The following is a 22,327-nucleotide window of genomic DNA, read 5'->3' on the forward strand; positions in this document are numbered from 1 at the left end:
CACACACACACACACACACGCACACACACACACGCACGCACACACACACACAAACGCACGCACGTGCGCGCGCACACACACACACGCACACACACACACACACACACACACACAGAGAATATCTCTAAGATAGTTTGTTGTTAGTACAGTAAGGCACTTTATCTGTATTCAGAGAATGTATTATCGCTCCTTTAGTTCTTTAGTTAGTTTAGTTTAGTTAATAGTTTATATTGGTTATCCTAAGATATTTATACTCGTACTTAAAAAAACTTACCAAAGGAAGAGCGGTGTCTCCCAACACAAGCATTTATTTTGCTTACAGGGAGACTCCATCCCTTTGATCATAATTTACGTGTTTTTGTTGAATAAAGAATTTTGAATTTTGAATTTTTTTTTTTGAAAACATGTTTTTTTTTGTCACTGTACCCACCTTGGCACATTTCAGATTTGCCCTATGGTTGACTGTTAAGATACCCGCAATAGAGTATTCGACTGTATTTAAGATAAATTATTTCAAACCATGCATGAAATAAAGCACCAGATAATTATTTAAAAAACTAAATAGGATAGAAATATAAAAATGTACCTTGAAAACCTAACTGCTTGACAAACATGCAAAGAGAACAAATTGCCAAACGTGAACTATGCATCGTTGAAGAGTTCCGTTCTGTTCATCATCAGCAGTTCCACTTCATCAAACGTCACTTCTACAAATGTAAATACTTGATTTGTTAAAGAAAATACTAAAATCACTATATGTATGCCTTTCACATTTGAAGAGTTCCCTCGATTCCTCATGGGCCCCATCATCAGAACTGAGTTTTGACAAAAACGGGACCAATCTGTATATATATAAATTCAAACAAAAAAATAATTTTCAAAATCGGTTCAGAAATGACGGAGTTATGGAGTAACAAACATTAAAAAAAAACATACCCGAATTGATAACCTCCTCCTTTTGAAATGTTGAAGTCGGTAAAAAAACCCTACCGGCAACGCTGTTTTCATTCTAACTTTCAACCCCCAAAAACAATAAATTTTGGGGGTTCCCCATACTTAGAACTGAAGCTCAAAAAATCTTTTTCATCTAACCCATACGTGTGGTGTATCTATGGATAGGTCTTCAAAAATGATATTGAGGTTTCTAATATAATTTTTTTCTAAACTGAATAGTTTGCGCGAGAGACACTTCCAAAGTGGTAAAATGTGTCCACCCCCCCCCCCCCCCCCCTGTAACTTCTAAAATAAGAGAATGATAATCCTAAAAAAAATATATGATGTACATTACCATGCAAACTTCCACCGACAATTGGTTTGAAGGAGATCTAGTAAGTAGTTTTTTTTTATACGTCATAAAATTAAAAAAAAAATCATCAAACCCATACGTGTGAGGTATCTATGGATAGGTCTTCAAAAAATGATAGTTAGGTTTCTAATATAATTTTTTTCTAAACTGAATAGTTTGGGCGAGAGACACTTCCAAAGTGCAAAAACGTGTGCCCCCCCCCCCCCCCCCTGTAACTTCTAAAATAACAGAAAAAAAAATATATGATATACATTACCATGCAAACTTCCACCGAAAATTGGTTTGAACGTTTGAACGAGATCTAGTAAGTAGTTTTTTTAATACGTCATAAATGGTACGGAACCCTTCATGGGCGAGTCCGCCGACAGAGCCGACTCGCACTTGGCCGCTTTTTTTAATATGATCTATACAATACAATACAAATCCTCTTTATTGCACAACCTCGAAATAAATCTACAAGGAAACATACATAAAGACAGAGGTAAACACACGGCAGAGGTAAATTTATATGGAATGAATAAGGTTCATATTCTTAAAACTCATTAAAAATTACTAATAGTGTAAGTAAGCTAAACTTTTATCTATTATTGACGTCACATGAGACGAAATCAAATATTTTTACCCAGTTTTCGCCTACTATACTTAGAGTCCAATTTCAGCAATGTGCAGTGAAATTTACAGCTTAAATTGCCTATATCGATAGTCAGAGATAAGTAAAATAATGTATTAACCACCGAGATCCAAAATACGTGTCAATCTGAGAGAATTATTGAGAAATGTGTCAAAATCCAGCCGAAGTCCGAAAACTCGGCGCCAAAATTAGCCACACGTTTCTAGTATTTTTTCATACGGTAGACTGCTTTGGGTTCCGTAGTCAACAACCCTTATAGTTTCTGTCTATGTCTGTCTGTCCGTCCGAGGCTTTGCTCCGTGGTCGTCAGTGACAGTAAGCTGCAATTTGACATGAATATCATCATCATCATCATAAATTTAAGAGCTGCGGTCTTGTCGGTGAAGCAATCTCCTGGCATGCCTTTCTTTGACGTCTTCCTTGATAGCCTGATACGACACGACGTTCACTATCTCCTTCCCTTGATCCATGTATGCCCTTCTTGGATTTCCTCTATTTCTCCTTCCTTCTACTTTTCCTTCTATGATGGTCTTGATGAATTCGTCGTGTCGTAACAGGTGACATGAATATACATACCTACATATAAATAAATGGTACTGCCTTCAAACGGTTCAGTTGCTAGCGCATATAAAACGGGATAATATTTTATGTTGTCCGTTTTAGAAATCTTTTTTTTTAAAGATTAATTTTATATAATCATTTTTAAATTTTCTTACGAGTGATGCATCATTCTGCAAGACTCGTTCCTGTCTGGCCAAACTAATTGACATGAGACAATAAACATTTTTTGCGCTTCGGGTACGTTTCAAATTTCAAGGTCTGGATCTGAAGCCACCAAAATTTGAGGGGTTGCACCTCATGGAACACATCATCAGAGCTAAGACCTTAACACAAATGTTCCTTCAGAACTTATTTATTTAACAAACATAACGAAGATAACAAATCGCCAAAAGTGAAATATGTGGTGTTAAAGAGAGTCAAAGAAAGTTCTGGTCATCATCAGCAGTTACATTTCATCAAGAGGCACTGTTTTAGATGAAAATTGACACATTGATTCTCCAAATCTCCACATTTACTTTCGAAGTTATTGTTTCGGTGCCCTGTCTTCCGAAAGCGCTCCACCTTTTTGGTATACCTGCGACTCGTACAGTTTATGCTAAAGACAGATTACTAGTTAAAGTATGCAGAAAGTATAATGATAAATATCACGAGTATCACGACTCTGACATGTTTATGGCAAATTGTTATTGCCATAAACTAATGTTTGTAAAATATCGAACCCCCGATAATAATGTTTTCACCACACCAACTGGTAAAGGCCCTCTTGATTGTTCAAAAACTAATGAGAACCCTAATCCCCCCCCCCCCCCCTTTTTAACCTATTAACCATTTACAAACATACCACCATACAAACCGTAAATGAAGCGTTTGATGCGTTTCATGATGCTCTCACACTGTTCTTTGATCTCTGCTTTCCAGTTTTAAAAGTAAAGATTAGTGATAAAAGCCAAGTAACTCCATGGATTACAAAGGGAATAAAGAAAAGCTGCCAAAGAAAGCGTAGTCTTTACTTACAATATCAAAGAGCTGGCGAAAAAGATAAAACCAAGTTTAAAAAGATCTACAAAATTTATTCTAGACTATTAAAACGTTGCATTACTAATTCTCAAAGACTTCATAATAAAAAAAGTGTTGCAGCTTCAAATAACAAGTGCAGGGCAGCATGGAAGGTAATAAACCGTAACATAAAGACAAATGAAACTAGAAAATAAATAGATGTTATTAATGTCAATAATGAGACAGTGAGTAATATACAAGATATATCGGAAGCATTCAATAATTACTTTATAAGTGTAACAAAAAATGAGAACAACTTAAAAACAGAGGCAAACAGTAACAAAAATACTTTAAATCAATCAATTTTTCTAACACCAGTATCACCCGAGGAAATATTGAAAATAATAATGGCTTTAAAAAATACGAACTCGGTCGGGTATGATAATCTAAACACAAAGCTCATCAAAACGTGTTCACAAGCTCTAGTAAATCCCATTGCTCATCTCATCAATCTATCTATTGAGCAAGGAGTATTTCCGGAGCGTCTGAAGCTTTCACTTGTAAAACCAATATTTAAAAAAGGGGATCGCTCAGAAATGAGTAACTATAGACCAATTACCCTCATTCCAGTATTGGCGAAGATTTTTGAAAAGGTTATGGCCACTAAATTAATATCATTTCTCACTAAATACAAAGTTCTAAAAACAGAGCAGTATGGTTTCCAAAAAGGTAAATCTACGTCGTTAGCGTGTTTTTCATTAGTTAAGCTAATATCGGAATGTGTAGACAACAGAATTCCAGTTGTTGCTCTTTTTTTAGATATGTCAAAAGCATTTGACTTTGTGAATCACCGAATACTCATGATGAAACTGTACAACTACGGAATACGAGGAAAAGCTTATGACTGGTTTGCGAGCTATTTAAGCAATCGGCAACAATGTACAGAAACTTCAAAAAAAATAAATGGTGAAAGGAAGCTCGAACGCTCGAACTTCCAAACCATCCAATCCGGAGTCCCACAGGGCAGTATTCTTGGTCCTGTCTTATTCCTTCTGTATATAAATGATCTCCCTGACATAACTACTCATAAATGTATATTATTCGCAGATGATACAACTATCATATTTAGATGTGAAGATCCTAATAATTTTGAAAGTGACATAAATAATACTTTAAATAATGTAATTAAATGGATGGACATAAATCAATTAAAAATTAATGTAAATAAAACAAAAGCAATCCAATTTAAAACGTATCAAAGTCAAAAATTAAACCTAAATATCAATTATAATGGTGCACCAATAGAATTATTAGACTCAACCACATTTTTGGGTGTAACACTAGATGAAAACTGTAATTGGAAATATCATATAGAACTAGTATGTAAGAAGATAAACAGATTTGTATTCGCACTAAATAAAATTAAGAAAATTGCGTCCTTAGAGACAGCTCTTAAAGCGTACCATGGATATGTGTCATCTGTGCTACGATATGGAATAATTGTATGGGGAAACTCGGTATCGATAGACAGAGCTTTTAAGGCTCAAAAGAAATGTATACGAGCATTAGGCAACCTAAAAAGAAGACATTCATGCAAGCCAATATTTGAAAAGCTTAACATTCTTCCTTTGCCCTCTATGTATATTTCGGAAATGTGCATATTTGTCAAAAAACACCCAGAACTATTTAAAACGGTAGCTGAGAGTAATCCATCTGCCCGAAGCAATAGATTACACAAATTAATTGGATGTAAAAGCCAAACTGCTTTTTATCGTAATAATGTAATGGGAATGGCAATCACACTGTATAATAAGTTACCGTCTTGTATAGCTGGTCTTCCAATAAATCAGTTCCAAAAAGCACTCCATAAATGGCTAGGCAAAAAAATTTTTTACTCAGTATCCGAATTTCTTACATGTGAAGCCAATGAGTGTTAACTGGACATGGACAAAACAGTGTGTACAGTAAATAAATACCAGTACCTATTAGTAGTACTAGGCAATGTTATAAAAGTAAATAATAAGTATTGCGTTTGTATTGTAAATAGATAATGTATAATAATGTTATAATAGTTTAGTTTTAGGTAAATATGTAATTAAACTTTTGCATGCCTAAATTAAGGTACAAACATTATTGATACTGAATAACTTTGTAATCCATCAACTACACATAATGTTTGGCAAAATAAATGATTTTACTTTACTTTACCATATTTCTAACTTAATGCTGTCTTTTCTGAGCAACTGAATTTTTATTATCTATAAGTGGAAAGTGCTATCTATATGTATGCCTATAAGATTTGAGCAGTTTCCTGGATTCCTCATGGATCCCATCATCATAACTGGATTTTGACAAAAACGGGTCCAACTAGGGACTAGGTATATACATTCAAACAAAAAAATATTTTTCTATATCGGTTAAGAAATGACGGAGTTCAGGGTAACAAACATTTTAAAAAATGCGGTAGAACTGATAACCTCCTCCTTCTTTTTTTGAAGTCGATTAATAAAGTGTACATGCATGAAAATTGTGTTGGCGTATGCTTATACATTTCCTTTGACTTCCGGAATAGTCTATGAAAGGTTGGATGACTCCTACACGCGGGCTTGAGTGATACCCATTGGTATGGATTGTGGGACTGACAATCCATACCAATGGGTATGAATTAAGGTCAATAAATACAATACAATTTACATGATTAATTTTGTAACATGGAATCAATAACTTAGACTTATCACAGGTCCTTAACTTTCTACGCATAACTACGTGCTAATGTTTTGAAATTCACACATATAAATTCTAACGCCACATTGCGTAACATCAACCAAAAATACAACTAATAATAACATGACCGAATAATGATATACCGTCAAACGGAGTGAATAGGGACGGCGGGGGTAATAGGGACAAAAACCAGGAATGACAATTACCTGATATATAAAAAATATATATCAATCGCAAATGTATCCTGCTATTGAAAATACGAGTAATAGAAGATTAAATTATTTTGGTTTAGAACACACTGGAAAGGCGTTCAAGTCATGATAACACAAACCAACAGTTTAAAATTGAGTCTGTCAACGAATGATTAATATGTGCTCTAAAACTTCCTAAAAAAGTAAAGGTTTTACTTATATGTAACATTTCTGATAGTGAAAAATTTCATAAAAAAGTACGAAGTTTATAGGGACGCAACGGGGGTGAATAGGGACGACGCAGGGGTGGAGCGAGGCGCCTCTGGTATTAATTAATAGAGACGCAATAAGTAGGAATAGGAACGTTAAAGGGTGAAAAGGGACATGGCTGCCAAAAATTATTTCTAAAATTAGGTATTCTTTGTTTAGTGGTTTTGGTAGATCAGTAAGCACTTACTTACAACAACTTAAAACAGCCGGAATTCCTGTATTGGTATATACATAATTATCAGACATAAGTAATTGTGGCACAAATGAATGTTTGACGAAATGAACTATCGATAAGTCAGTCATAGATTAATAATTAAAAGATGTAACATCTACTTGCTGTAAATTACCGAGAAATATCAAGAATGAAAATCAATTACAAATAGGTACTTACATAATTTCTTGAGAAGTAACTTACATATATTGAGTACAAAAAAATAAAAACTTAAAACTATAGGTATACAATGCCAAAAGAATAGTAAAATACCAATATGCCAAAGAAGATATCGAACGTGTTGTGTATTTCGCGATAGCTATCTTCTCACACAATGTAAAAATATCTATAACGTAAATATACTTTAACCTCAGGGCTAATCTACGAATGTCACAAAGCTCTGTCAGAGTCACTAAACAAGCACCTGTTAACCATACGCGCTGCAGATAACCCCCTCTGCAGGGCATGCACGGAGGCAGAAGAGACAGTCGCCCACGTCATTCTCGAATGCACAGGGGTGGCAGAGTACCGGGCACAACGCCTCAGTTGGCCGGAAGTCGTCGGCTTCCTGGTAGAGTTGCCGGCAACCCGTCACACAAAATAGTCGTAATCTTATGAATTCGAATTGCAGAAACCAAACCCACGAGTACCTATAACCTCTGTAACATTAATATAATTTAGGTTCGATATTATTTTGCCACAAAAACTTCTATGTCTAATAATTATATTAAACTGCTTTAATTATTCCAAGTTTTGTACTACATTTCTTTTTTTGTACTGCAGGTGCGAACCTACTTAGAGTCTGTAGGTACCAGGGATGTCACGAATATTCGCATTCGCATTCGTATATGCGAATATTCGCATTAATTTAAACATTCGCATCGACATTCGGATTCGCTTCAACTGAAGCGAATGTTTTGTGAATGCGAATGTGCATAGGTCGTGTGCTGTCTCTCGCATATGGGAAGTGCGCGCAAACTGTTTTCAAGTAACCAGCAGACAGCATTTTTCAACACTTTATAAAATCCTGAGCCCTGTTTAATAAACATTACAAAATGTAAATTGTAGATTGTACCTGACAGGTGTAGAGTTACAATTCTACAAGTTTCTGATTAATAAACTTTATAAGTTACAAATTTGGGACATGATCTTGAATATGATACAAAAAGAAATGCAGCCCTTACGCTGACTGAACAGATTTTGTGTGCATTGCACTAGATGTACACACATGCACATAGAGTAGGTAACCAAAGCAACGGTACATAACTGCATAAAAAATGTATCTAGGCTATTGGTAAATTAATTGGAGAGGAAACCCGCTGGCCTGCAAATTGTCTCAAAATCCCTAGATTGTTTATGAAATATAATATACAAACAACAAAAAAACCTACAAATAATGAAAAGTTCATTTTTTTATAGTTTTATTCATGTTTTAACTAAGTTCAATAAGCACTAAGGAACTTGCTTATCATCTTATTGTATTTTTGACAACCCTGATCACTTGTACCTTAGCTCAACTTTATGAATCGGGATGGCCTGTTTTTATTCTCATTTTAACAAAAATGTTAAAAAATGTTTTGTCACGAATCGATTCTCAAACCATAAGTTTTAAACCTTAACACTTGTAACGCTCATGGAAATATTCCTTTAGAATCTCACTCAAAGTTCAAAATAGTCCCTATTTACCCCGTTTGACCGTACTGAAATAGTTAATATTGAAATACCTGAACAATTTTGGTCATCTCCTGAATGTCGATGACTCCGTTGCCATCCACATCATACATACGGAAGGCCCATTTAAGCTTTTCTTCAGGCGTGCCACTCGATGTAACGTGAATCGCCTGCAGAAATTCCTACAACAAACACAACGTTCCGATACACGTCAAATCCAAACTATAGGTGCTCCACCATCTACAATAAATCACAAATTATTAAAGGTACCTAAAAATTATTCAATTCGCTTAAGCAGATGACAAATTATATGTTATCATTCGCATAAAGCTTAATAGACACATGCCGTAAAATAAAATCGATCGCTAATTTCGCAACAATAATTTTCTGTTACCAAAGTTTACCTTAAAGTCTATATAGCCGTTCTTGTCCATGTCGAATGTGCGGAACACATGATCACAGAATTCGACTGCATTACCAGATGGGAAGAACATCTTGTACATATCGACGAATTTTGCCGGTGTCAGCCTCCCGTTCGGACAGTCTTGCTGCAAGCGTAAAATACAAAACTTAACACACATGACGTCGACTTTGTACCACCACTTAGATAGGCAGAAGAGAGGAACTCTAGGAGTAATTCAATATACGGAGTACGCATTCTTCTTTAAGGCTAGACCACACCGCATGCGTAATGCAGCACGGGTCCGCATCTCAGCATAGTAAATACATCACTTGCGTTGTGTACTATTAACAAATGCGGAGAGTCCGCAACGCCAGCTTCGCGGTACTCTGCAGAGAGTCATATTGCAAAACGTTAACGATGTTATTTGGCCTTTATTGCGTACTTGGTACATTATGTACAATCTTCTAAAGAGTAACCTGACGCTCTGTCCTCACGTCCCGTATCTTTAGAGATGCCATGCGCCAGTCACAAATGTTAGCGTTTCTATAGGTATGTATGGATTACCTTAAAACCTTTGTACCACTCTTTGATGGTAGTTTCATCGTAAGATGTGTGCGTTTTGAGGAAGTCCATGTCTTCCTTGGTGAGTTTATCTTTGCTGACGAAACAGCCCATCTTGTTTATTCTCTATAACAATAAATAATGCGAAATAAATATTTAGTAATATGATCTTACATAACTGGTATTATACTGGACGCAATTTTGCGAAAAGGATCCATCCTCAAAAAAATTACATTAGGCAATTACAAAAGGCATTCTTTTCTTTTTGTCATAAAGATCTAATTACGTTTACAGATCTTTGTGCCTTGGATCCTCTGTCCTAAATTACGTCCAACTTATAGTCTAACGCACCTAAGAAGTCAATCTTGACTGTTATGACTTGACCCTTATATTTACGAAACTAAGACCTACCGCTTAAATGATAGCCTTAGTATCATATATACGGGTCAATTCATAACTGTCAAGAACCCTTACGACGCATGGTCCGATCGGCTTGTTCGATCAATCGGACTACGAATATATATTTTCCCCGCTGGCTCGATCGAACTAAGTTCTCGTAGCCCGATTATTTGACTTCTTAGCTGCATTAAGCTACATAGTGTTGCATGGGCATGGGAATACAAGGGACCACGCGACGATATAGGAAAACACGGATCTTACAAAGTATTCAGTATTTTATTTATTTCTTCTCTGTACCCGAAATAGTTAAAAACATTGGTGATACAAATAGCCGCAACGTAAGTCAAACTAGAAATTAGGCTCCACAGTATCTTATTAGTCATACCCATATATACGAAAGTTATTATATTATAGATACATATAATCCCACCAATTGCCAAGAGGAAACCATAAGGCTCGCACTGTCCAAAATTTATTAGATCTCATGTAACCAAGCTACTAACTCTACAAGCCCTGACTTCACAAACTCGACACCTTAGTCAAAATATGTGACTTGGCCGTTTCGTTACTACAAGAACTATTTTATAACAGAAAAGTAACTATTAATTGAATACACTTTTCACGTTACGCCCATGTGATGGTAGCGAAACGGCCAAGCCGAATCAATCCGAAAGTATAAGAGCTATGCAATTTAAACTTTTTATGGTCCACTATTGACACCAGGTTCTGAGGGTCAGTGCCCTAGCGCTTCGCATGGCTCATCTAGGCGAGGGCACTACCGTGCCTCCAGATAAAATCATACTGGTCATCACACAAATAAATTGGAACAATAGCTGGTCAGTTTAAGTTACAAGTTCTAACAACATATGTAATGTTCTCCACCATTCCGACTCGTATTTTAATGAGAGACATAAGAGTGTTTATGGAATGTGGGTTATAAATTAAGGGTTAAGAGAGACCTTGACGGCACACAGTAAATATGTGTCGCTGTTGACAGTTTATGGGTCGTATTAGTATTATCGCATTTCGCAGTTATTATATATATATATATCATACGCAGTTATTATATATATATATATATATATATATATATTATAATAACTGCATATGAGCTGACTGACTGACGTGACTTCTACAAAAGCTAAGGAGGTTAAAAAGGGGATGAAAAATTGTATGTAATTCAAGTTTTACTTTAAGCTAGGAGCTATAAAATCCGTAAAAAGATAGTGAATAATGGGTTGAAAGTTTGTATAGGGAACAAAACAGATTTTGAACAAGAGAATGAAAATTAAAATTTTAAAGTGAAGAATTTGAAACTTCTTAGATAAATATAAGAAAAAAAAACACTTTCTGCTTTTATGATAATTCATTCTTAAAGGGGTTAAAAAGGGGTTTAAAGTTTGTATCGGGTACGGATACTTTTTTGACGATCGGTCTGGCGTAGTGGGTCACTACCTACTATCCTGCCTATGAAGCCGATGGTCCCGGGTTCAAATCCTGGCAAGGGCATTTATTTGTGTGATGAACACAGATATTTGTTCCCGAATCGTAGGTGTTTTCTAAGAACATACTTATATACATATAAGCAGTGATCGGTTTTTTGGATTCGACATGGGGTGAACGACCTCAATCATTATGTTAGTATGGATATGCCCCGGGAATCCGGGCTTTATGTTTGTCGTCAAGCTCACCATACTTATTAACCTATCTCTTAGAAAAGGCAAAAATACAATGTGATTATTTTATTACACTTTAAAACATCTAAGTAGCTGATAGACGAGTACTTACTCACCGTTCTTTTGTCTAAATCGAACAAATGAGCACAAGTGTTTACACTGCCAGCTCATTGGCTGCCTCCAAAGCGGCACATTTTGTACCGTTTGGATAAAAGTTCGGCGAGTAAGTACGCGTGTCCATCAGCTAATATATGGTTACTACGGGTTGATTGTTTGAATAAATGAATTCGTTGTCAAAAAGTGAATTACACTTCTTTCAACTGAGAGGTAGTTTGAGAAAAACAATGTCCACAATGTCAAATGGTTTTATTGCTCACAAAAAATAATTAGAACTGAAATCCAGAGAAAATAATGAAATGTCAATGTCAAGATTTTGAAGTATTTTTTCCATCATGACAGATATATAAGCTAATACTTTGTGGAGGTTTTAATACATATTGCTTTAAATAAAATGTTGAGATTAGGAAAAGAATAGAAGCTTTTGTCTCAACTGGTTGCCATGTAAGAGTAAAAAATTCCTTAGAGATATTTTAAATTGTTTTATTTTTGTACGGTTTATTCGGTATCGCGGGAAACTGTCATATCTATATTAACTTTTCTACTTGATATCCCGCGAGGGAGAATCCAAATAACCGATCACTGAATATAAGTATGTATTTTTCTATATACATATGTACCTATATCGTCGCCTAGTACCCATAGTATAAGCTTTGCTTAGTTTGGGGCTAGATTGATTTGTGTAAGATTGCCCCCAAATATTTAATTATTTTGAGCGCGTGACTTGAAACTTCTTAGAAAATAACAGTATTAGAAACCGTAAAACCACCCAACTAAAGTCCAATACTGCAACAAGTACAAAAGGAAATAAAATATCAATACCAATGTTCCGTTTGGTTTAGTCCGAGTTTATTCTACCATTTATATGTAAACATAATTTGCCAACTACAAAAATATATTAAAAGATACACCTGAACGAAAAGATTAGAGTTTATATTTTGTGGGCCATAGTTGGGAAACAAGAAAAGATATCTCAGCGTTTTTGTAAATTCATTCCTTAGAGGGTTGAAATGGGATTGAAGATATTATTTGAAACCAGATATTAACTTGGTAAAGCGATTTATAAACGTCATACAAAAATCAAATAATTAACAGAAAATAATTTCATCACTTTGGAAATTTCTTGTTCTATGGGGTTTAGAAGAATTAGTTATAGCGAAAACATGTTTTATTTTTTCATTCAGGGGCTTAAAGCTTGAGACTGATAAATGTGAAGTGTTGTAAAATTATGAATCCTATTTATTGCTATCTTTGTATTTGTATTTTTGTACTTGTATCTTTTGCTGCACGCAACCAACATACAAATACACGAGTACGAAATGTACATGCTATCGCTGTTGGCAGCACGCGAAGAAACCAGGGATTGTACAACCGGTTTTATTTAATACTTGTAAATAAATTGTCAAACTATTACCACTATAAAAAGAATACCTATACTCCTATTAGAGGTACTGTTTTCATTTCGCTTTTGTTTTTAGCGCTATATATAGACTATTTACAATATTAAATACCTTTATTCAATACCGCTATTCATTGCAATTGAAAGGTAAGATGTCAATCATACACTACTACTCAATCACAACAAATAGGTGTAATATTGTAACGTCAGGCGTTAATATTCTGTATAGCTGGCTGAAGTGTCTACTATTATTAGGTACTGGATAAGAAAATTAATTTGCGATACGATGCGATTGCGAATATATCATACATACGGCAAAGCACAACATATTCGAAGAAATAAATAACGAAATGACATTAACATGTATTTCCGGTAATGGTTTTTAAGGGTAACATGTCAAATACACGTATTGTTGTCTAATGGCAAAATCGGTAATAGACATGAATACCGTTATTGATTATACCGGTAATCAAACCTTTAGTGATATAAATAGCGAAATACAACTATAACCGGTTATACCTAATTTAAAACCGGTAGTCAGAATACCGGTAACGGTCCCTGGAAGAAACATACACTAGTATGGTGTGATAAAGTATTGCATCAAGCTACTGATGCTTGTTTAGCCTTTCTGTTCAATATCGTCCGGTGAAATAACACTGTGTTGTTTTAATGAAAATGAGTCCTTGATTTATATGATCTGGTAGATTCAGGTCTTACACTGCACAGCTCATCTATACGGTTGTAATGCAGATATTCACATGATTGGTTATAATAACCTTTTCTTTCTTTTATGATACAGGAGGCAAACGAGCAGACGGATCACCTGATGGTAAGCGATTACCGCCGACCATGGACACCTGCAACACCAGAGTGGTTGTAAGTGCGTTGCCGGCATTTAAGATGGGAGTAACGCTCTTTTCTTGAAGGTTTGAAGGTCGTATCGGTCCGGAAATACCGCAGGCGACAGTTCATTCCACAGTTTAGCAGTGCGAGGCAAAAAGTTCCTGGAAAAACGCACAGTTGAGGACTGCCAACCATCTAAGTGGTGAGGATGGAAATGTTGTCGCGTAGGGCGATGGCGAAAAGAAGCGGCAGGGATTAATCCGAACAATTCCTCGGAGCACTCCCCGTTGTACATGCGACCACCACCGCCACCGTTTTTCATTCTTCAATTTGTAATAATAAGTATTGAATAGTATAGTAATAATATGTAGATAATTACCTAGTTTTTCTTTTTCAGACAAATAAAAAATACGTTTACTTTTAGCATATCGAGTTTAGATATTTGTTCCCCTATTTTAATGAAGGGCCCTTTAACGCACCCCGCCTAACATTCATAACTTATTCCTAACTTTTGCTCATATGCCAGACAGCCTACTAGGCGGATTGTTACTATGCCATAGATAACAACAGGCTACATCAAAGAGCCCAGTTGGCGTGCTTGGTGTACATGTAATAATGTCGAAAATACTTCGACAAAAAAATTAAACTTGGCACAGCTCTGGCACCCTCCTAGTAGGCGCTCTACCGTGTTGTTCGTTATGTTGTCTCGCCAACCCGCCTAGTGGGCGTCTATAGATTTCTAGTTTTCGGAGTACTTTCTATTTTTTATGTAGCGGTGAATGAATATATATGATGAACAAAAATTTGAAGTCGGTGACTTCACGGGCTCGGCCGTTTTTTAACACCAGTCGATAAGACGAACCGCGACCATAATATTAAACACCTACTTACACCACTACAGCTGAAGTGGCTACTGTCTATAATAATGAAATATAACGTAAAAGGGCAAACTAAGATAGCAAGATAGAATGCAACTTAATTTTAAAAGTGTTCACCGTCTAATGAAGTAGTGGGTGATGTATTTGATGGGACGCAGGGCGTGGAAATGTCACGGTCGCTTCGTCGATAAAGATAAAACGTGTCTAGCGAGAGTAATACCCACAACTTACGACATTTTCTCCTTTCTTTTTAGAAAGTATAAAATTCGTAAGCATTCTTATATTATATCCATAAGTTAGGTAGGTAATTAATTGAAAATGCCGAATAACTCAATACGTGGAATTGAAAAAGATATACTCATACCCTTAAGACTCATATTTTTATTTAAGTACTTCGTTTGGTTTGTATGATAACACGCCTACTGCCAATGTTTGCGCAAAAATATCTATAATATATTATCTATATCTGCGGCTCGTGGCAAGATATGACATACTTTCCGCACTAGCATCGACATGTACATTAATATTCGTTTAGTGATCAAATAAAATTCCTTTTTTATTCCGAGATGTTCGAAATTTGAATTTCATTATAAAATCGAATTCGATGTTCAAAACATTTTCACAGATAAGACATTTGTTCTAACTCTAACAACACAGTTTAACTTCATGCTGGCCGTAATTTGCGGCTTTTGAAAGTTACTTAGAGGGTTTATGATAATATGTGTACATAAATGTAACTTTAAAACATGGTAGAGACGTTTCCGCACAAGATTTTGAACTGTACCTCTGAATTGAAACAATGAACTATGAGGATCATGCCAAAAGAATTTAGATACTCAAAAACTATACTATTTATTCTTTGATACTTCTTCTTTTCATCCTGTTACCCCTGCTGGGGTTCTTTAATACAGTACCCCTAGTGTAAATAAATTCGATTTCCAAACGTGACGTACGCGTTTGCGTTTAGTCTCATTTTGTATTGGATTTCGAAAGAGCGCGCCAAGCGGGACGTTTTGGAAACTCAAAATCCTATACAAAATGAGACTTAACGCAAACGCGTTCGTCACGTTATGATGTCGATCAAAGTTACACTAGGGGTACAGGTACCTTGTTTAGTTTTTTGAAAGTATTCACATGAACATGTATACATTTAACCATTTAGAAAATACCAACGACCACTTTCTTTAGACACGTTCGAAATTTCATAGTAACAAGCAGCCAGGTCATCATTCTTTGCTGTCATACCGTTTTCTTCTTACCTTTTCTTTAATTTTCGAAAAGAAGTCTAAAATTACAGGGTGAGCGGTCGGGGGAATATGGTAAATGAGGCAGGATAGAGAAAATTTTTGAAGCAAAATAATCGAGTGGTCTGGCTGAAGTGTATGGAGCGGCGTCGTCGTGGTGCCGGGTTCCTGACTTCGACCGCTTGTCTCACCAAGGTGATAAAACTTTTGGGGCACAATACCATTCCGACTGAACTGTTCTTGATCTTCCAGCATCACGGTAGTACTATGTCCCGTCTTACAGGAAAATGAGGCAACCATTTGTTTCTATGTGCTCCGCGCTCGGCGACATTTTGTTGAAGTCGGTTCATCTTCTAAGCACCATAGCGTCGACTGCCGTAATTCGTTGAGTGTGTAAGGCACCCATTTCAAACAACGCTTACGAAGAGACAGCTGCTCGTGAATAATTGTTGGTAATGCTGCTGATCCAATGCACAGTTCTCGCTTAAGCTCTGTGTATGTAATTCGCCGGTTCTCACGAATATTTTTTTCTACAGGCACAAATGAGCATTGAGTACCTATGGGTTATTCCCACTAGTTACCACCAAGTTGTTACCAGTGGTAACTACTGGAAATATGTTTCCCACCTTTTACCACGAAAATTTGGTTAGAGTTCAATACTAATAAAACCAGTATAAATATAGAGTGCTATAATGATTCATTAAATAAAAGTCGAATTATTATAAGCTAATGAATTATTTACTATACTACTATACTTTCATTATAAGTCGATCACTATTTCAGTAACTGCCTTAAGTGGTCAATAGTAGGTCTTTGACAGATTTGTTTGTTCGTTCGTAAAATTGTGGCGTTATTTATTGAAAAGGTCCTAATTTTCGATGGCGCTTACGCCATTATGAACGATGCTCCTATATGAATACAACGCTGCGCTACGCAGTGTGGCGAAAGCGCCCTCGACAAAAGATCCAGGTTTAATAAACAACGACACAATTAAATTAATTTACAATTAAAAAATGATTTTTTTTTTCTAAATGTTCATTTCTCTTTAAATATTTATTGTTTGCACTTGCACCGGATTTTATTTTTTTTATCACTTTTAAGGCAGTTTACTGAAACACTAATCGACTTAAAATTATTAATTAAAACGCTCAATATTTTTACTATACTATTTCTACTGTTTTATTATTATTGAACTCTAACAACATTTTGGTCGTAACTATTGGGTAAAAAATCCCACCTTTTATCAGTGGTAACAATTGCATTTTTTTTTTACAGTGCAAAAGGTGGGGGAAAATTCCCAGTAGTTACCACTGGTAACAACTTGGTGGTAACTAGTGGGAATAACCTTAGAGTATCTACTTTTTTTGACATGGCCTCCTCATATTATACTATATTCATTGATGAAGTAAAAATCTCAACTAAAAGTTGACGACAAAGTATGTCTCTACTTTCTTTCTCTTTATTAAAGGACTTTTTCGAGAAAACGAATAGAGTATGTCTTTACTTGAAATAAGTACCTACATTGCAATTGTCTTTGCGGCATCAAGCCTTCCCTACTTCCCTACTAATTATAGACCTATTTATAAACACAAAAGGAACTCTGTCTGTCTATTACTTCTTAAATCGAATTAGATATTTGGTAAGGAGACGTAAATGGGATAGTTTTTATCACGACCAAGTCTCGGGCAGAAGCTAATTATGTTATAAATTGTGAGAGTGCCCCTCACATTAGTGTCTAACAAACTATAAATTGGATAGAGCAAGCCTGACCAAATAATAGGCATTGTGAAAGAGCTGTGTGATAGTGCAGAGTTGCTAATGAGCAGTAGTGCAAAAGTCTGAATCAGGGAATGTGCTGCACCGAGACACGCTCGGTTGGGCAGGCGTTACGAAGACGTTCTCCAAGCGACACTAACTATTTATAGTATTTTATGCAACAGTTGTATAAGAAGGGTCAAAAAAGGCGAGTGGCGTGAGTTATTTTTGCGCGAGGCGCCACGAGAATTTTTTTACCTACTTATACAACGTTGCATACAATATTTTTCCTACGAGTCAACAAAAATAAATCTTAATTTAGGTAAACAAATTACAGCAAAAGTATATAGCCAAGACGCGCGAGCATACCTTGTTACGCGCCCGGCCCGCCCCGGGCCGCGGCCGGCCGGTCGGCGACACCTCCTCGTAACTCATGAGGCCCTGGTACTTGCTACTTGCTAAATTAATTTTTTGGACAGTTTTTTCTCAATTTTGGCCACCGTAGCCTACGGAGACTAACAAGCAACGCTAAGCGGTCTTCGTAGTCTATGGGTGTTGCTATATTACGGGTGTCACATGCGTGTTTCTGACTTATGAAGTAATTATTTTTACTATGCAACCAAATTAATATTTTGTACGTTGGCAGCAATGCACTTAGTTTAAAACTGTATTCGTTTTGCTTTTGTTAGGTTGGTAGCCATTAATCGCAGTAACATTATAGCTTATAAAAGCACAAGAGCTTTTATGAGGAATAGACAATATAGACTTTTCTTGAAATCTTTTATGTATGTTCTTATATTCGTGTTAATGAATGCATAAATGACAGATAACAGTAGAGGAGTAGGAAAAAATTTTAATATATCGCCGAGCTCCATGTAACCAGAAAGGAGATGGAATGTGCTACTAGCATGAAAAGTATTTTAAGAATATTGTTCAATCAACACGTTCAACAACACTAAATTAAGATTCACACGAAGCGAGTAGCACTTTTGTATGTAATACTTGTACTCCCTTTAATTTATTTGTGTTATAATTTCTAGCAACGAAAAGTAGTATCAGTTACATTAATAGTTACTTGAATGATCATGTCTTTCGTGTTATTTTAGAATGCCATTTTAAACTGAGAGCGTAACTTCGATTGTATGGGAGCGGCTTTTCGGCGGCGGGTTCATGTGACTCAATGCAAAAATGTGAATTTCAAAATTGTTGTAACCATTTTTCAATAATATGAGAGTTTAAAAACGTAAACTTTTTGGAAGTTACTAAAGAGTGGCCAGTAATTGACGTTTAACGATATTCGTTTTTACATGCCTTTTCATAGGTACAGGAGAGTTTAAAAGTACATGGACAAGATGTGAAAGAAATAAAATTTGAACCTGAATTTTTCATAAAAACACACTTTCATAGGTTTTATTAAACAGACGACTATTTTTCCATATTTTAAAAATTCAGCAAGCACTACTTTGTTTTAACTCAAAACGTCGCATTTAATGACGCGACGGTACAACTGTCATAAGTGACTATGATTATGAAACGCATTGCTGCTAAAAAAAATCAACTATTAATTATGATCTAGTAGTTAAGACTAAATAAAAAAAATGTTTCAGAATCGTTTCATACTCGTAGCACTAAAACCTACGTCTAGTTTAAGTTTGCGGTTATATCAAAAATACACACTAAATATTAAAGGAATAATGGAAATATTCACCGCTTCCGGCTTCCGGCAAGACTCTCAAGTTGCGACCTTTTGCACGCTTCTGGTAAGCTTCTGTAGCTTAGTTGGTTAAGAGCGATCGGACCGATGTTCCAAAAGGTGGCAAGATCCAGTATGGTCGGAAGCCGTAAAGTTTTCCATGTTTCCTTTAATATAAAAATAATATAATAAACAAAGGGGGTAAACTATTTGTTACACTAATGAAGTCCCCCTCCAATTCAAGATTATTATAGGGAGCATTGATGATTTTTCTAAAAAATAAGAACCAACGACTACTTTTAAAGGCCAATTATTATTAGTTTACATTATAATGAAAATATCATGTCTATGCGAAATTGGTAAATTAACGAGTAAATCGGTGGCCGGATCCGATGACTAAGCACTAAGTGTAAATTTGATGAAACTAGCTTTCACAATATATCGGAAATTCAATAAGTTTGAACCGCGCTACCTAGTTATACGCCGGCCTTCCTAAAATGCAGCGTCATACAACAAATATATCTTGTACTCTATATTTTTTTGCCAGTTAATAGGTGAACTTGATTTTGCTTGGTTCTACATATAGTTTTGACTTTGAAAGCACTTTAATATAGTTTTAAATATAGCAAAGAGAACTTGAAATAGAGGTGGATTGTCAAAGAAAACTTTGTAGCCACAGTAAATTCACTGCCATCGTTCACGTGATAAATTTTTTAGAATGCCATTTGACTTTGATTCTTATTCTTTCACAGATATGTGCTAAATTTGTTAAATATCAAAAAGTAGTAGCTTTTAAATAGTTGTGAAAAAAATAAAATCTTTAATAATGACACTCGAAGTATCGTGCTAAGGAGACCTCGTTAAATTCAATAATGCTACTTCTTACCTACTCAATTACCAAAGGGTTTTCAAAAGTACATTCTTTAATGATACCTTCTTAAAAGTCCATTCCACCCGGAAGAGCTGTGTGAAGACTAAGGAGTGGTTCAGTAAAAAAGTGGCAGTGAATGATATAGTATATATATATTTTTTACTAATTATGAAGTAGTTTTTTTTTCAGTAATCTGCAGATAAAATACTATATAATAATAATAAAATCATATTGAGAAATATCAGATTGTCTGAGTTTTGTAATTTTTATTGCAATGTACTTCGTAACTTTTTGTACAACACATTCAACATTTGTCTTTTGTCAATCTTCACCTGCCGTTATCCACAATTCCACACTTGAATTTCAACTACGAGAGGGAATCAAAAAGTCCTTAGAACTACACACACACACACTACTTATACTATGAGGTAATTTTTGACAGTTGTTTTTTTTCAATTGTTTCCACCATTATATTGTAAATGAGTCTTTTGTAAAAGAAGCTGACTAAAACGACTTTAATTATGGAAAAAATAAGTTACGTGCCGTGATAAAGTACTTATGTATGAAGAAAATGTCTACCAAGGATTTTTTTTGGATATTCAGCACACGGTTTTAGGCTCCGATGCTTTACCATATTCCACTGTTGCTTACTGGGTGGCAGAGTTTAGAAGAGGTAGATCAAGCTGTGAAGACGATCTATGCTCCGGTCGGCCTTCTACCTCAGTTAAACACCAAACCGTTGAAAAAATTGAAAAAATGGTTTTAGAAGACAGGCGAATCACTATCAAATATGTAGCAGAGACCCTAAAGATTTCATTTGGCAGTGTACATTCGATAATAACAGATGTTTTAGGTTTAAAAAAAGTGTCAGCAAGATGGGTTCCGCGAATGTTAACCCTGGCAAACAAAGACTTGCGTGTGGAGGTTGCAGAGCGAAATCTTGAAATTATCAAGATTTCGCTCATTTTTATCGCCGTTTCGATCCCAAGAAAAACAGTTTTTTTTTTTTGAAGGAATAAAAAAAACTTGAAAAACGATATACTAAATGTATAGAACAACAAGGAAATTATGTAGAAAAATAAAATGTTTTTTTTTTTTATATCCGTTTGTTTTTGACCCTATTTCTAATAACTTTTTTATTTACCCTCGTAGTAGTCGTAGTTCTATGCTTTTAGGAATATCATCTTACGAGTAATTTATACCAATAAACTGGAGTTCATCTTCGGTAGTCAGAAAGTCTCTCCAATCTAACCTCTGACCTCTGACGGAGGTTTTTCAATGGGAGACAAATTTCTGTAAAAATCGCAAATAGATACACAAAAATGGAAATTCCATGTATTGTCAAAGTGAAGTCAAATAAAAAGTGCAATATCGAACATAAGACATTTAATAATATATTAAGTAGCTTATCAAACTTAAAGAAAAAACTATGTTTATGAGAAACACCTCATAAATTCTCTCAGAAGACGCTGTTCAAAGTCTTAGAAAACATGTAATATAAAAGGTGAACACTTCAATTCGCCCTTTTACTTTAAATAAGATTGTATTTAATTGTATGGAATAGTTTGTACGGATTACTACATTATGCGCTATTTAACAATTATCACGAAATAAAATTGAAAATCCACATAATGTGCTGCTACTTTTTTTCTGAACCACTCCTTAGTTTCGAAGTTATTCAACCCGCAGTTTTGTTGTGTAGTGAGCCCGGTCTGGCAGTATTCAAACTTTTTCTCTCTTGGAAGAGGTCCAGCATATTTGTTTTTAACACTTTTCTAACTGAACAAAACGGAAACACTAGTGCAATATATATATCCCAACAATTTCCAATACTCTAAATTATAAAGTATTAAATCTGTGTTTTTGTCCGACTTCAATTTCATAAAAAGACGAGGTTCTGTATTCGGCTGTTCCTATTTTTTTTTAT

General features: G+C 35.3%; 2 protein-coding genes across 5 annotated transcripts in view; both read right to left on the reverse strand.

Annotated features, from left to right (window-relative positions):
- Positions 1–22,327, reverse strand: part of LOC133517606 (neurocalcin homolog) — a 109,127-nt gene that overhangs the window by 22,718 nt on the left and 64,082 nt on the right. The gene's annotated exons all lie outside the window — the stretch shown is intronic.
- Positions 1–22,327, reverse strand: part of LOC133517566 (neuronal calcium sensor 2) — a 100,264-nt gene that overhangs the window by 13,869 nt on the left and 64,068 nt on the right. For all 3 annotated transcript variants that reach the window (XM_061850901.1, XM_061850884.1, XM_061850893.1), the window contains 3 exons: positions 9,529–9,651; positions 8,966–9,109; positions 8,615–8,743 (listed from right to left, as the gene is read on the reverse strand). In XM_061850901.1, coding sequence (XP_061706885.1) covers positions 8,615–8,743; positions 8,966–9,109; positions 9,529–9,639 — 384 coding nt within the window. In that variant the 5' untranslated portion in view covers positions 9,640–9,651. The remainder of the gene's footprint in view (positions 1–8,614; positions 8,744–8,965; positions 9,110–9,528; positions 9,652–22,327) is intronic.

This window comes from Cydia pomonella, chromosome 1, assembly GCF_033807575.1.
Source record: "Cydia pomonella isolate Wapato2018A chromosome 1, ilCydPomo1, whole genome shotgun sequence".
Taxonomy (NCBI): domain Eukaryota; kingdom Metazoa; phylum Arthropoda; class Insecta; order Lepidoptera; family Tortricidae; genus Cydia; species Cydia pomonella.